This window comes from Agelaius tricolor, unplaced genomic scaffold, assembly GCF_023055355.1.
Source record: "Agelaius tricolor isolate 1412-34295 unplaced genomic scaffold, bAgeTri1.0.p SCAF_4, whole genome shotgun sequence".
NCBI classification, from domain to species: domain Eukaryota; kingdom Metazoa; phylum Chordata; class Aves; order Passeriformes; family Icteridae; genus Agelaius; species Agelaius tricolor.
In genome coordinates this window covers 46,444,815-46,460,115 of record NW_027269264.1, presented here as the reverse complement: position 1 = coordinate 46,460,115, position 15,301 = coordinate 46,444,815, and the positions used below count along the sequence as shown (strand labels likewise).

Below are 15,301 nucleotides of genomic sequence, written 5' to 3'. Positions count from 1 at the left end.
CATTTATCTTCCTTAAAGAGTCAGCTTCTGTTAGGTCTGGTTTTATGGCCCTGATATAACAATTCTGGGGCAGTCTACTTGTCCAGCAGTCTATTTTTGGCCTTTTTTCAATTATATAATATGTCTTATATATATTTTATAGTATAAATTACATGTTTTAATTGTCTTTATTTTAACTTTATTCAGAATCCCTAGTACTTTGCATAATCAAGAGTTGACTTTAACATTCAAATGAAAGTACCAGAGTTTTGTCTTCTCATTTTTTCTCCATAGAAACATTATTGTACATTTTAATATATATGCCTGCCGTAGAATTCATACTGTGTACAAACAGAAGCTCGTTCTTAACATGGTAGAGAGTCACTTAAAATTAAAAAGTACCATTTAATTTAATATGAAATTCCTGTTAGTCAATTAAGCTAAATAACTAGAAGAAGGAAAAAATACTACCTCCATATGGCTTACCAGGAAAAATAAATAAAAATCAGTAGTCTCCATGAAGTTGTAAACTTAAAGCAAGTAGCCATACAAATATTTGACTCCTCAGGCTTCTTTGGCTTTTTATTTAACCTGTACCACTGTGAGTTTCATATTCAGATTGCTTACTTTTCACAGTGAATATCCCCCAGCCAATTTACAGTTACATGGTGTTATTATTTGTTCAGTGAACTAAAGACAATGCAAAGAACATAACTTTGTATTACTTGTCATACAGTGTACATTATTAAATTCTTCTTAATCACTGTGTGATCCAGCCTTAACACCAGATTCTAAACAGAGTACTTAAATTTAGGATGATAGCTAATGATTGTGTTACTGTATTGAGATAACAAAGCAGCACTTTTTATAGGAAAGTTCTGTCCAGTTGAGAGGGTATATGAAATAAACAGTCATAATTTAAGAATATATTTTACTGACATGTCCTAACTATTTTAAAAAAATCTACCTAGAAATACATATACTGTAATATGGGTAATCTACATACCTGTAGATTACTAGGAGGTAAACAGAATGCACCATGCTTGCACATCACATAACTTAAAATGACAGGTACTTGAATGTTATACTGGCCCCTAAAGAGACAAAAATGGTAAAAAACAATGCATTTTTCATTTATTCTACAGAAAAAATCAAATTAAAACAATCATATCTAAGAAAACATTGGTGCCAGGTGTATTTTTACTCCAGTATTACATGGTGTCCATAATTTATGAAGCTGAATAACAACATGTAGCATTCAGGGAAGTTAACATCAGAGTGAGGAGGGCAAGAGGTCCCTTCTCTGCTTTCAGCAATGCTATCTTTGCATTTATAAAGCTTATCTCAGTACACAGCAGCAGCAGTTGTAAACAGCAGCAAGAGACATACCTACAGCTTTCCATATATTTTGTGAAAATTGGTTGAGTGCTCTCTCCATGAAGATCTTTAATTCCTGCCTTTTGAATTAAGATTTATTTTGAAGAACAAAAAACGAGTCTGAGAGTAACAGACTGGATAAATAGCTTAAATTTATGGAAACTCAGTCATTTGTTTTGGGCAAAAGATGCATTTGCCCTGGACATCAAAGGGAGCAGGATTAGGTTCTAAAGCTTTTACCCTGAAACTTGCAGTTCATTTTCTAGACTACACAGGTGTGGATTTGCCAGGGGAATTCAGAGAGCTCTGCCCTTCTCCACACTGCAACCAGCTTTGTTCATGCAGTGTATGCTCCTTAGTGTGCTACAGTCATGGTTGCATGGCTGCATAGCTCCTCCCATAAAGATTAGGGCTATCCCCACCCCATGACTAAGGCCTGGAACAGAAATAAGGTTTAAAGGCTTTTGCAGTAGTTATCAGGTAATCTGAAATACTTGATTTATCACTTCTCTGGTCATTTCAGGCATAATGACATGAACCCTATGCATACTAAAGTGCTTTTAGGAATATAGTGAACATCCATTCTGCAATAGATTGTTGTGAGTGAGCTTTTGAAGCAGAATACAAGGAACCCCTTGTCTGAATGCAGTCAAAGAATTTGATCTTTCATTTTAAAAAGTGGAATAAAAATATTTTATTTCCCTTAAGGAAAATAAAACCCTGATTTGCCCATGTGTGTTACACACCATCTTCTCTCTTAATGGTTTAAATTAGTTGTTATTTTGTGCAGGTAATACAGCATAGTACTCAAGTAAAATAGCCATTTCTACAAGTTCTTTTAGTTGAGTGGTATTTTAAAAGCATTAAATGGTCTAGTGATATTCTCATTGAAACATAATCAAATAGGTGTTGTGCCTGACCATAGAACCATAAAAAAACATATTTGGCATTTGAAAGTTAAAAATTCAGTGTTCTGTATTTTATTTACATATTAATTCACCAACTAAGAAAAAAATAATTATTTAAATAGATTACTAAAATTACAGAAAGACTCCATCAACATGAGTTGGTAACAATAATTTAGAAGTAGATTGAAATAGTAGTCCTGAGCTTTGTAATTTTAGAATTACATTTTTCTGGAAATTCATAGATGTATAAGTACACATATATATGCTACATGAACTCCAGATAGGTAGTTCCTTAAGTTATATTTTATTTCCAATGTAAATAGTTTTCCCCTTGAGTTACAGAGTTGCAATGTATTAAATTAAGTGCAAAGACTTAAGGACACACTTCATTTGCAACACCAATTATTTACCTTTATTTCGAATTGATAACTTCAAGTTATAAATGCATAAACGATTATAGGATTGGGACCTTTTATATTGACTTGGAACAAAGATCTGTAATACATCTTTTTCAGAACCCAGTTTACTCTGTCTCTGTTAATATGTGCCATTAGAATAATAGTATTTCCAATACTGAATTACCATGTTTTCCAGTGCCGCCTTCACTTCTGTACTTTTAAACAAAAACAAACAAAAAAAAAATACACTTATAAACCAAACTATGATTCATCCAAAATTATGAATTTTGTAGTAGTTTAAGCATAAGAGAAGCATTTGAAGTCTATATTAAAGACAGCACAATTCAAAAACTCCTAAGCATTGGAGAGATCAGGTGCACTGGTGTAAGATTTCATCCCTTAGTGCAAATAACATTTATCCAGCGCTGAAAGGGTGTGTTTATATGTCGCAGGGTATTTACAGCTGTGTCCAGCTGATTCCTGGAGTCGACAGACAAGGAGTGCTTCCTCTAGAAATGAAAGGATTTTTGTCCAAGTACTGAGCAGCAAACGACATTAAGTGAGTATTAAAAGACATAGTTATTTCATGGCATATAAATGCTTCTTCATTATTATCCTGTGTTATGATTATTCTGTTTTACCTGTAGAGAGGAACACCAGAAAGTCTTTCAGATTAGGACATGCTCTTTCTCCAAACAATCCTTCACAACATACAATTAAAACATTTCCAGTAAATCTAGTGGCGGTGGAGCCTCAGCCTCCAGCGAAGGACATTTCACCTGAACCATCAGTATTTTCCCCGGTGCTGGTGCAAAAAGCCTGTTTTTGAAAGCCACTCCCTTTTCGTATGTCCATCTGGAAATCCCTCGCCCCGGCAATGCTTTGAGCAGCGGGTGTTTCGGTTCCTGCGGCGCGGCCTCTCACATCCACAGAGAAGGCATGAGCGGCGACAGTAACTCCAGCGAGTGTCCCACCTCCAGGGGCTGCCGCCTCTGGGGGTTCAGTTTAAGGCCCTTTCCAGGTCTGCCTCCTGCGAGGCAGCCTTTTGCAGTCCTCCTCCTCGTCCTCTCCACCATGCTTAGGCAGGACAGAAAAATAAACACCAAAACGTGTATTCTTTTTCCAAGAGAATCCCTTCTTCACAAATCCCCAGCGCAGGCTTAAGCATAAACTTCGGTGTCGTTCGGCGCACCAAAAGGCAGGGAGGAGGGGGAAAATAAAAAAACGGGGGAAAAAAGAGAAGGTCGTGCAGCAGGGAGAGGAGCTACGCAGGGGAAGCTCTGCCGGGAGAGGCGAGGCAAGGGAGCCCCTCCAGCTGCAGCGGCGGAAGCGGCGCTGGTGGAGCCAGGGAGCGATCGGGCGAGGAGGAGGCAGCGGAGGGAAGGGGGAGGTTGCTGGTGTTTGGCGCCGGTGGAGGGAGTCATTCCTGCCGCTGCACTTCCGGTCGGCATTTTGTTCTGAGAGGGAGCGAGAGAGACACACACAGGATCCTTCCCCCTCCTCCTCCTCCTCGCCCTTCTCTCCCTCTGCCCCCCCGCTCGGTACCGACTCACCGTGCCCAGGCCGCCCCTCCCCGCCCTCCTGCGCTCGCACTCTCGGAGGGAGCGGCGGCGGCGGCGGCCCCTTGGCAGCGCTGCCCCTCGGCCACCCTCCGCTCTCCCCGACTCGGAGCGCGGCTCGGAACCGGTTCGGCGCGGCGCGGCCCGACCCGTGTTGATGTTGTGAAGCAGGCTCGGGGGGAAGGGATTTGCCTCGGCCGCACACCCCCCGGCTCTACATGTTCGCTGCACTGAGGAGGAGACGGAAGAGGAGCCAGCCCCCCTCCCGGCCCGGATTATTGTTGTTATATTATCTCCCCTCCTCCTCCTGCTCCGCGGCGGCGGCGGCGGCCCAGCGGCGGCGGCGGCTCCTCTGAGGAGGGAGGGGGGCGGATTTCTCTCCCCCTCTCTCGGATTCTCGTTGGATTCAGACGCCGATTTGCTCAGGTAATCCCCCCTCCTTGTCTCCCCTTCCCCTCCCTGCCCTCTCCAGCAGCGGGCCGGGCCTCTCAGCCCAGCGGCCCAGCACTGCCGGGAGCAGAGGGGATTAGCTGTTATCCGGGGTAGAGGGGAGTAAGTGGCAACCGGAGGTGTTTATTTCGCAGCCCCCCTTCCTGCTCGGTCGGGTTTGGCGGAGGAGGTTGGTTCGTGCCGGGCTGCCGGGAGGCCCAGGCCCGGCGGAGGGCGCAGGCCCGCCGGCCAGCGCCTTTACTCCAGCTCGGGGATTAGAAAGGCGAAGCGGCTGCTCAGTGACAGGCCTCAACCCGAAAAGAGCAGGAGGAGGAGGAGGAAACAATACATTTAGTCGCAAATGTGCACTGATCCTTTTCCATATTTACAACTTCACCTAGGGCAAGGAAGGAGGGTCCCAGAGCAGACAGCCCTCTGAAGTGGGGCAGAAGTGGAGGCATAGGGGAGGAGAGACAATGTAAATACTCAGGAACAAAAATGCCACTTGTCTTTGCTATTACCTTATTCTTCTAAACAAGTGTGTTCTGAACATTCAAAAGTTTAAATGCTTTTGGTTTTATAATTTGCAGATGTTTCATTTCTAAATAACATTATTGATTAGTATTTTAATGACTTAGTATATTTATAGCATAAAATAGTGCTTGAAGGATGATTGACACAACACGAACACCTGCAGACCCAAGAAATACAGATAGCATAGCATATTGTATCAGGTACTCCACACAATTTTGGTGTCTGTGTCCTGATTACGCTACAGGAATATATGTTAAAGGAAGAAATTCCATTTTCTGCTTCTAGCAAACGGAAAACAGGCAAGGGATCGTGTGTAAAGTGCTGTGTTTGTGACATTTAAGGGACCAAGGTGAAGATGAGATCTTAACCAAAGTACTCGAGAGTCACGCATAAATTTATTTAAGTGAAGTGTGAGGAATGCTTAAAAAGTGTCATCTTTTCTTGTCAGACTATATCACTTTGAGATCCTGAGGTTGTTATTGGCTGTTTGTGTCCATGATGTTTGAATATGTAATTAGGTGTAATTTTTACAGGTCAACTGTGTTTTGAAAATGACTGTTTATTAGTCTCAGGTCTTTATAAATAAATAGTAGCTGATTTACAATAAAGTAAATCTTGTACTTATAAATGGTGGAGTTGTAAATGTTGCTAAAAACTCAGGCACATTTAAACAAACACCCTGTGAACTAATAAAAATGCTTCTACAGAAATTACATAGCTGCAGGAAATTTTAAGATACAAAGTTTTCATCCTTGTAGAGAGGAATTTTGTTAGTGGCAAACGATTGTTGATATTACATAATTTGTTACACTTTCAGCAAGATTTTTAGTTGTTCAGGTAGATTTGCTGTTATAATACGTGGTTACTATATCTAATAGAGTAACTTTCTGATGCATTGTGTTCAGAGTCTTGTAAATGAAACTCTGCTATCGTGCCTCCTGCGTGCCCTGGTACATGTTTAAAAGGATGAAGTTAATATAGCTGTCACGTAGAAGGCGTGTTTTTAATGCTGTAAATCCGTGTAGTAGTCAGTAGCGTGTCCGTGATTTGTATTGGTCAGGGAGCAGTTTGAATTTTAAAAAGCCAGAAGATCCTGCTGAGCCCCAATCCCGGCCTCCCTTCCTCCCACTAATCTCCCATTCCTGTCTTTGTGCTGCCTGGTCCTGTTAGACACTGTTTGCAACAGGGCCTCAGGCCTACGTGCGTGGAGAGGAACCATTTACAGTTCGAAAAAGCAGCTTTTTATTTTTAAACTTTGTGAAATGCAGAGGGAGCCACTAGTCGTCTCTAACTGTCCCCCCCTCGGTGTGTAACAGCGGAGTTGCTGTTTGCTTTTGCCCCGTAGTGTACGTGGAGACCGAGTGTAACTCTGTTTCGCAGGAAAGAAAGGGCTTTGCAGAAGTAGTTGTAGTTCTTGGGTAGTTTTCATCATCAGGAAGCGACATTACAGCCCTAGCATTTCTTGCGTCTGTGTTTCAGGCAGCTGCCGTTCCAAGAAGAATGTGCTTGTTAAGCTAACAGTAGTGAACTTTTCTGACTGATTTTTCATTTAAGGAGGGTTGCTTTAAATATTCTCGATATGAGCAGGAAATGAGCTACTGTAGTTACACAGTTCCTGTCAAGTTTATCTTGCCAGGGTTGTGTGGTTGTGTTTACAGCACCCTTTTTTTTTTTTTTAATTTTTTTTTTTAATTTTTTTTTTTAACCGGAACGGATGCACTTTTCTGAAATGAAGAATAGTTGTATTTATAAAGGGAAATATAAGATGTCTATTTTTATTTGTAATTAGTTTTTTGGGTCTGTTCTTATGAGCCGTATGTGGTTAATCTTGAATTAGTTGCTTGATCAGTTTATATTGTTTTACTGAAATATTTAAAGTTGAGATATTTATAAGAGGACCTATTTTTCTTTTGAGTTGCATGTTTTAGCATATTTGAGAGTGTGTGTGTGCATGCGTGAAGCAGGCCTGTGACACTTTGATACTACTTTTTCCCTGATGTTAGGAGCTTCTACTAAGTGTTTATCACAACAGCTAGCTGCCTAAGTACAATGTATTTATTTTATTGATGTTATGGAAACGCAAAATTAATTATTCTCGAGATGTTAGTTGTAACTATTATTTTATCAAAAAGAGAAAAATGCTTCTTTCTACATTTTATTTTGTACTTTTTTCCTGCTTTTTGCATTTTGAATTTACTTCCTCTGCACAAGTTGTTTTTTTCCTCTCAACTTCTTGAACATTTTACCTAAGGTTATTCCAACAAAAATCCCTTCCTGAAATCTTTTGCTGTTGATTAAATCTGGTTTTATACTTTCTAAAAATCAAAACATAGAAACAGAAATGTCAGTAAAATAATATTTTTTTTTAAATTTGCAATGTTTAAGTTTTGACTTAGAAGCAACAGACAGATCAGAGAAGCCAAATTATATACCTAAGTCCTTTTGAAAATAGTTATTCTACATAAGAGCACAGGTACCCCATGAAACCTTATGCTTGAGACTCCACGTACATAAATGTTCATACAATTCTTCTTGAAGAATCAAGGCCATAGATAGTAATTTCCTTAGGAGAGAAACTTTTTGTTTGCTTGTGTTGTTTTATTAATTTGTTTGTTAGTGATTATTAAGGTAATATAACTTTAATCCTAAATGTTTCGTGTATATAGTCCTCTACAATATAAATAAACTTGGAGGATACTAGGTGAAAAATGTGGATTGATTTAAGCTAGGGATCCTGTTCCTGTTTTTATATGTTCTGTGGCGACTGGACTTTCATGTCTGTTATATTACAAAATGTTTAACTGATTATACTACATTTATATTAATATTTCATAAAAATCGCACAAGACATATGAAGTTTCTGGATAATTGCTGTAACTAGAGAGAAAAATATGTACTTTTATCCTGAATATCTAGGAAAGAAATCAAGTCTTCAAGTTCACAACTTTATAATTTCTAGAAAGTATGTTAGAGGAGTGCACAATATTCATGAATGTGTGTAATTTGGATAACAACCATGGACATACTTATTCAGAAAAACATGAGTAGTTGTAGCTTTAGAATTCTTTGACTGGTAGGTGTGAGGTGGGTCTTCAGGTGTTAGGGTGGTTATTTAGTATCACAAAACACTAAGAATATTTAACATTTGAAAAAATGGCCATTTATGGCCATATTAAAATGGCCACACTTATTTTAGATCTTTTTCATTTGCCTTTATTAGAAGTAATTCAGGTTAGGTTAGCTTCTGATTTTGAAACATCAGCAGTAATGAGCACTTAGTTGTAGAGATATCTGCAAGGAAATGCTTGAAATTGGTTATACCTGTATATTGTTGCTAATAACTCTGTACAATAATGATCCCTTTTAATAATAAAAAAGTATTCTTGAAATTAAGAAAACAAGTGTTTAACAATTGCAAACTCCTTAATATAACTCATCTACATTTATATTTTCATTTTCTTTGTATTAAAAACATACTTTTTAGTAGCTGATCCTGACCCCCAAAAGGTGCGAAAGAAGTGCTTTACATTGACATGTATGACACCCTATGAGTAAGGAAATTGAGTTTGAGGAGATTGTGCAGGACCTGATTTGTGTTTCACTTCCTGCCCCTACTGTTAGCTATAGAAAATCTCCCCAGCAAAAGGAAGGGAAGAAAGGATTTTGGTCCATCTGTATGTGGAAACTAAAAGGGATTCCAGTCAGATTGAATATGGTTGTTAATACTGTATTTTAAGGTGATTACTTGGTCTGCACAAATAACTTCAAAAGAATGTAAATATCCAAGACCAGTTTTCATGTTGAAGTCATAAAAAATTCTAGAAAAAGTTAATTTTGTGGCCTTTAGAATTTGTATAGTTTTAAGTGTAAGTAATCAGAGATCTCAGATTCTTTTTATATGAGTAGATAATTAAATTTTTTGTTTTGTTGCTGTGGTTTGATTTGAAGCGCTCTGGTTTTTGTAGCAGTGTGTATGTGTAGACATGCAATGCATTTTAGAGGAACAGTGTCAGAAAACCCTAGGCTGCAAAATAAGGGAGTCCTATAAGGAAACAGCAACGTGAGAGCTGGGCCTTTAACTGCACCACAGTATTCAACCCTTCCCTTGCAGCCCCAGTTCAGTGCCTCATCCAGTGCATGTGAAATGCCAGCTGACCACTCCTATAACCTAGTTTATATACTTATCATTCAGTGTGTAGCCTGTTGCCTTATTACCTGCTGTGTACATCCCAGTCTTTCAGGAAGGCTGAAGTGTTTTCATATTTTAATTTGTAGAGTTATCTCAAAACAAGGCGCAGACTTCAGAGAGCTTTGTTTTTGCACATCTCTAAAAGATTTCTTCAATTTTATAGATGAAAGACTGAAATGGAATCAAAATAGTGAATTTTAAAAGCTTATAAATCTTATCTATTGTGACATGCTTTCCTCTTCAGATTTTTAAAGTTACTTTACAGCACTTAGGAAGTTCATAAAATTGTTTTTGTTGGCCTTATTTGTGGTCATGTATGTTCTGCACTTCAACTTGTTAGGCTCCTCCTGAAACCCCGAGTGTAGAATGGTTTTTCACTGGAGGCCTTAAATATCTATTAAATTTCAACTCTTTTGATCATGCCAACAGTTGGAAAAAAACAGACTGCCTGTCCTGAGAACCTAAAAAAGAATCACCCTGTATCTCTTAAAGTGTATTGGGGAGAAGAGAGAACAGGGTAGATCATTAACTCAAATAGCGCAGTAATTAACTGTTGTGGCTACAATATTGAACGCAGAGATACAAAATGTTACTGTTACTCTCTAGGATTGCTACTTCCTGTTGGAAGGTATCCTAAGCATGGGGTTGGGATTCTTGGGGATAAAGCTCTGGCTCTTGGCCTGATAATTATTACACTTGATGAGAGTGCTTCAGAGCCCACCTCTACACCCAGTGGTCAGACGACTGTGATGTCAGTCAGTTGTCAGGCTCCTCTAAGACTGTTAGTGAAGCAAGGCTGTTCTGAGGTGTAGTAAGTGCCTTCCTAGCCAGAAGATTGCTTTCGGGATAGAGGAAGTCCAGCCCCAAGTGTGTAATTGTATCAGGCACAAAAGTTCTTGAACTTTTTTCTTCCCCTTTGGCTTTTTGTATCATGCTTAAAGCGTGGCTCAGGGACTGTGAGTACATTACAGAACAGGCAGGCTAAGTAGCCCTTTAGTCTTATTAACTTATTTCCTTTCTGTCTTGTGCAGATTTTCTGTGAGAGTACATTTGTGGAGGCTTTTTGTTAGTTTGTTTTGTTTTTCTGCTTTTGGTTTTGATTGTTTTTAAGAAGAGTTGTTTTTCATAAAAGTCAGTTTTCGGCAAAAGATGTCTTGAATGTGAAACTTCTCAGTGAACTGGTTTTATTAACTGTGTTTTATTCAAATTCCTTAGTAGGGAAGCGTCATGTTCCACATAAGGCACCTCCTTTTACTTTTTATATGATCATCTAATCAATGAGTATCACAATGCACAAGGAGCTAAAATATAGGTACAAGCAACCATAACGCTAACATTTCTTAATACTTCTATGCTTGTTTTTGTAGTACTAACCTTTTTTCTCCCTTTTTTTTCCCTCAAGCTCACTGAATAACAAACATATGTCTGTGCTAATGCAATCTCTATCTCTCATGTTTGAACTTAAGTCTTTCCTCTATGTTGACCTCCGAAAGGATGAGGTTGCAAATACTCCATCTCTGAAATTTTATTTTCAAGTCTTATGACTTAATATGACTGTCTGCATTGCATGTTATTTTCCATTCAGATGTGTTGCTTTCTCTTTTTCTTCAGATATGTTTTCTGGCTATTGAGAATAGCAGGAAGAATTTGGAGGGCCCTCACCAGATGCTATGTACAGCACCTGACTTAAAAAAATTGCTATAGAAAAAATAATCTAGAACCTGTGGGGTTCTTATGATTATTTTTTAGGTTCTCATGACACTTTTTGTAGTGTAAAAGAATTCTTTACACACTTTTTGTAGTGTAAAAGCTGAACAAGTTCTGATGAGATTCTAATGAGACTGTGGGGAGAACTTACGGGGAGTTCTTTGTGAAGATCTAAAATCTTTGATTTTTTTTAAACTTCGTAATGTTTTTTTCTGAAGGAAAAATTTTAAATCTGCTTGGTGATGTGTTAAGTTTCTCCTTAAAACTAAGGTGATGTAATTGCTTTTTACTGTGTGAATGCTATATTTCCTTTTTTTTTCCTTTCTTTTGAATTAATGGAAAATGGATTTTTTCTTCTACTAACATGCTCGGTAGTGGTTGTCTCTTCCTGGCAGTTTCTTTTAAAAACTCATGTTGAGGCATAACCTGTAACATAGCACAATTTCATTTATCCTTTTAAAATTTGGCAGTCAAGGATTTGAAGCATTGCTTAACAGAGTTACTAACTGATTTTAAGAATGCATGTTACTCCTTGCATGTAGGTAGGACTGGTTCTCCTCTGTTTCCTGATTACTGATGTACTATTTAAAGGCAATGATTTTACTTCTGACTTTGATAAACTTCAGTCATTTGGGCCAAAATCTTCTATGTTGAGTGAATGCCCTTTATTGACTTCTTATCTGAATAATGTTCAATGGTTCACTGGCTTCTAAGGATTGTGATGGAAGAAAAAATACTTTTAAATTATTCCTGACCTCTTTTTCAAGCTGTTCTTTGGGAAAAGGAGTTTAGAATTTCAGTGTGAAATAACTTTTTACATAAGGATGTAAATTTATTTGCTATTTGAAAAGCTTTCAGAAAATTGGGCAAATTATTAGTGTCTAAAAAATTAACTGATTTCTCTGATTGTAGGTGCTATTGTTGAAAAACTTTGTGTGCACAACAGAGCTTTCCTAAAAAGTTCTAAGCAGTGAGATAGATGTACAAACTCTTAGTTTTATGGTTTCCATTCTCTGCTTATTCACAATGCAGATTAATATAAGTGTATAAAAGAAACGAAGAGAAATTGCAGATGGATGGAAGGATGAGCATATGGAGAAGGAGAGCGGTGGACTGGACCTGGACTTAGATGGATGGGGAGGAAATGGAGTTTGAAGGGTAGGAATTGGGAGAAGGTAGGAGCTTTGAAGTTCTTAAGGAGCAGAGCTTTAAGATGATCAGCACATCTGCTATAAAGACAGTCTGAGAGAATTGGGAATGTCTGAAGAAAAGAAGGCTCTGGGGAGAGACTTCATAGCACTTCTCAGTATCTAAGTGGGGCATTTCACGAAAGCTGGAGAGGGATCTTTTACAAGGGCACACAGTGCTGGGACAGCAGGGAATAGCTTTCAGACGACAGAGGGAAGGTTTAGATTAGGTTTTAGGAAGGCATTTCTTACTTTGAGAGTGGTGAGACAATGTGTTGCCCAGAGAAATTGTAGCTGCCCCATCCCTAGAAGCGTTCAAGGCCAGGTTGGATGGAGTTAGTGGAAGTTGTACTTGCCCATGGCAGGGAGGATGACCTTTAAGGTTCCTTCCAAGCCAGATTCATTCTGTTATTCTGTGAAATAATGACTGAACTGTAGTGGCTGGACAAAGGAGCTGGTGGGGCAGATACAAGCGGCCTTAAGAAAGATAAAGGAAGAGATGTTATGAAACAACCTTATCAAGAAGCAAAGGCAAAAAGATACTGTGGATTTGCTTGTACATTCAAGGAAAGCATTTCAGGGATGAGAACGGATGGGAAGTGTGTTCTGAGAGAGGCCAGAGAAGGGAAGGAGAAGAAATTGCCTGAGAAGCCAGAAGAACAAAACAAGGATTGGCTGGGCAAAGAAGCATTATTTCACACAGAGGAATTCATTGTTTGAGTTGTCTTTTTTTTTTTTTTTTCCCTAAACTCAGAAAATTACTTAGGAAAAAAAAAGCTCAGAAATTTAGACTACTTCTTTTAAGAGCTAATTATAGGAGATTCTGTAGTTCAGATTACCTCTATAGGTATGTGTGCCACCTTTCTGAATGCATTGTGGTATTCTTAAATCTGTAATCCCTTTTTTACTGACAACAGGATGTCTATTTCAGTGATTGTGTAAAATAAGTTGAATTGTGTTTTTTAATTTTTTTTTTTTACATACAACAGGTTTTTTCCTCCAAGTATTTGCCTTAGATATTGTTGATTCTGCCTTGGAGAAAGGGATAAACTAGAGATTGCTTTCAGTCCTGTCTTTTATGATTAAACATTTTGATTCTCTTTGGTGTTCAGTGTGTAGCCTTTTGCCTGAATTGTTTTGTATCATGAAACCCTGCTCCAGAGACAGAAGTCTTAATTTCCTCATAGGCTTTTCTGTGGTCTGTACTGGAATATTGTAATTCCACAATTAAGCTCCTCAAATGCTTATTTTTAAAATGTTTTTGAGAGTAGTATGTAATCACATAAGTTGAGTACTGAGATGAAAAAGTTGATCTTCATTATCTTGGAAGTCTAACTGGAACAAGTGTAGAACCTTAATTTTAAATTAACTGTTTTTTTTTTTAAATTAACTGGCTTTTTTGGGTTTTTTTTGTATCATGATTTATATGGTAATAGTAGAACAGATTTTGTTAATTTTGGTTACAAATATGACTAATCAGTGCTTGTTCAAATTAGGCTTTGGAGCCTGCAGGATAAAAGGAACACAGAAATATTTGCCATTGGTAATAAAAATAGAATGAGATTCCCAAGAGTGGTGTTTTTCTGTTTCCTGCTATCTGATCTGAAGCCTCTTTCCCTTCATATTTGCTTTGTTTGGACTTGAAGTGTCATGTGTACAACAGACCTTACAGTCTTATGAATAGACTCTGATTCATTTCCAGAGCAGATCCCTCCTGTAAGCTGGAGGAAGATTGGGCCTAGGGATGGCAGAGAAGTATTACACAATTACATAAAATCCAAGGACCATGTCAGAATTCTTGGAGGCAAGGGACATTTAACTCTTGATTGACATTGCAAAGACTTTCAACCTGGGGGTGGGGGATTTCCTGTAAAAGTCTAGAAACTTTTGAGTCAATACTCAGAAAAAGTAATGTTTTAGTATTTGTTGATATCAACTTTTCAGTGCTGAATGCTCTGCTTTAGAGGATGTCATGCTTCTAACGTTTTTAATAGTAAGAGTTTTAACATACAGCAATGCATTTAGTGTGATGCATTTCTAAGCACTGTCTTGTAAAATAGCTGTTAGAGTGCAATAAGTGAAATTTACAATCTTGATTTCTACTGCTATTGAAAAGGTCACCCCTTGAATGTCAGTCAAGATGTGAAAGATGCAAAATGGTTGGTTAGTTGATAGAAAACACTGAAGAGATTTTTGCATCCTGGAGTTCAGTTTGAATCACTTTATTTGAAAATCATATTCTCTCCTTCTGGTTTTTGCCCTGTTCTAATTCATTTTCTTTGCACTGTGATGTGGTAGTCCTTCAGCAGCAGGAGAAGGGAATGGTCACCTCCCCATAAAATAAAAAGCCAGTCAAAGGCACTAAGAGATAGTGACAAATGCATGTTTGAATGTCCTGCTACTGAGGAGGATTTCAGAATCTGTCAGATACCTCAAGCAAGTGTTCAATGTCTGTCCTCCTGAGATTTTAAATGAAGTGTTGGAGGCAGTGGCTAGTACACAGTGCCAAGTAATCCATTTTCTATGGATTAGGTTATGTTAGGTTAGGTATGTTCAAAGCATGTTTATGACTGGACTTTCTTACTCTGAAGGTCTTGCCCAGACGTACGGGTAAAACAGGTGTTGAGCTGCTTGGTACTGACATATGCTGAAGCAAGGTTGTAGGTGAGCTTTTCTGGTGATAATTTAGGTGACTAATGGCTTAGAGAGTTGTAGGAACACACTGTGCACTCCAGAGTCACTATTATAAAAGGTTATTTAGAGTTATGACTCTGCATATTTACTCACTGGAGTAATTCCCCCTGGCATTCTATCTAGTATGATGTAAAATTTAGTCATGTTATTTGCAAAAATAGGTAATTTATTTTTTATCCTAGAAAATATAATTAAAATATTTGAGGAATTGAAATAAAAATGGCATGGTGTAAAGACTGTTTTGTCTGTAATTCACTAAATATCATTACATGAAGAAGCCATCATACTACTGGAAAGTAAACATTCTCAGTTTTCACATATGAACAAGCCATCATACTAC

The 15,301-nt window shown here is 38.2% G+C and overlaps 2 protein-coding genes across 10 annotated transcripts in view; one reads left to right on the top strand and one right to left on the bottom strand.

Moving 5' to 3' along the window:
* Nucleotides 1-2,653: 2,653 nt before the first annotated feature.
* LOC139589449 (uncharacterized) lies at nucleotides 2,654-6,629 on the bottom strand. The gene is made up of 3 exons (XM_071425916.1): nucleotides 6,477-6,629; nucleotides 4,216-4,435; nucleotides 2,654-4,119 (listed from the first exon to the last, which is right to left on the bottom strand). Exons 1-3 carry the CDS (start codon nucleotides 6,627-6,629, stop codon nucleotides 3,668-3,670), a joined length of 825 nt encoding a protein of 274 aa, XP_071282017.1. The 3' UTR covers nucleotides 2,654-3,667.
* The window catches only part of NIPBL (NIPBL cohesin loading factor), a 147,165-nt gene continuing 136,293 nt past the window's right edge, over nucleotides 4,430-15,301 (top strand). For all 9 annotated transcript variants that reach the window (XM_071425535.1, XM_071425528.1, XM_071425533.1 and 6 more), the window contains exon 1: nucleotides 4,430-4,647. The gene's annotated coding sequence lies outside the window, so the exon portion shown is untranslated. The remainder of the gene's footprint in view (nucleotides 4,648-15,301) is intronic.

What these genes read in the sequence shown, in the direction of transcription:
- LOC139589449 (XM_071425916.1), bottom strand. Translation starts at nt 6,629, where the DNA reads ATGTCGCTTCCTGATGATGAAAACTACCCAAGAACTACAACTACTTCT. An exon ending in TACACACCGAGGGGGGGACA is followed by an intron (nt 4,436 to 6,476) that starts GTTAGAGACGAC and finishes GCGAACATGTAG; the next exon opens with AGCCGGGGGGTGTGCGGCCG. An exon ending in GGAGGGGCGGCCTGGGCACG is followed by an intron (nt 4,120 to 4,215) that starts GTGAGTCGGTAC and finishes GCTCCCTCTCAG; the next exon opens with AACAAAATGCCGACCGGAAG.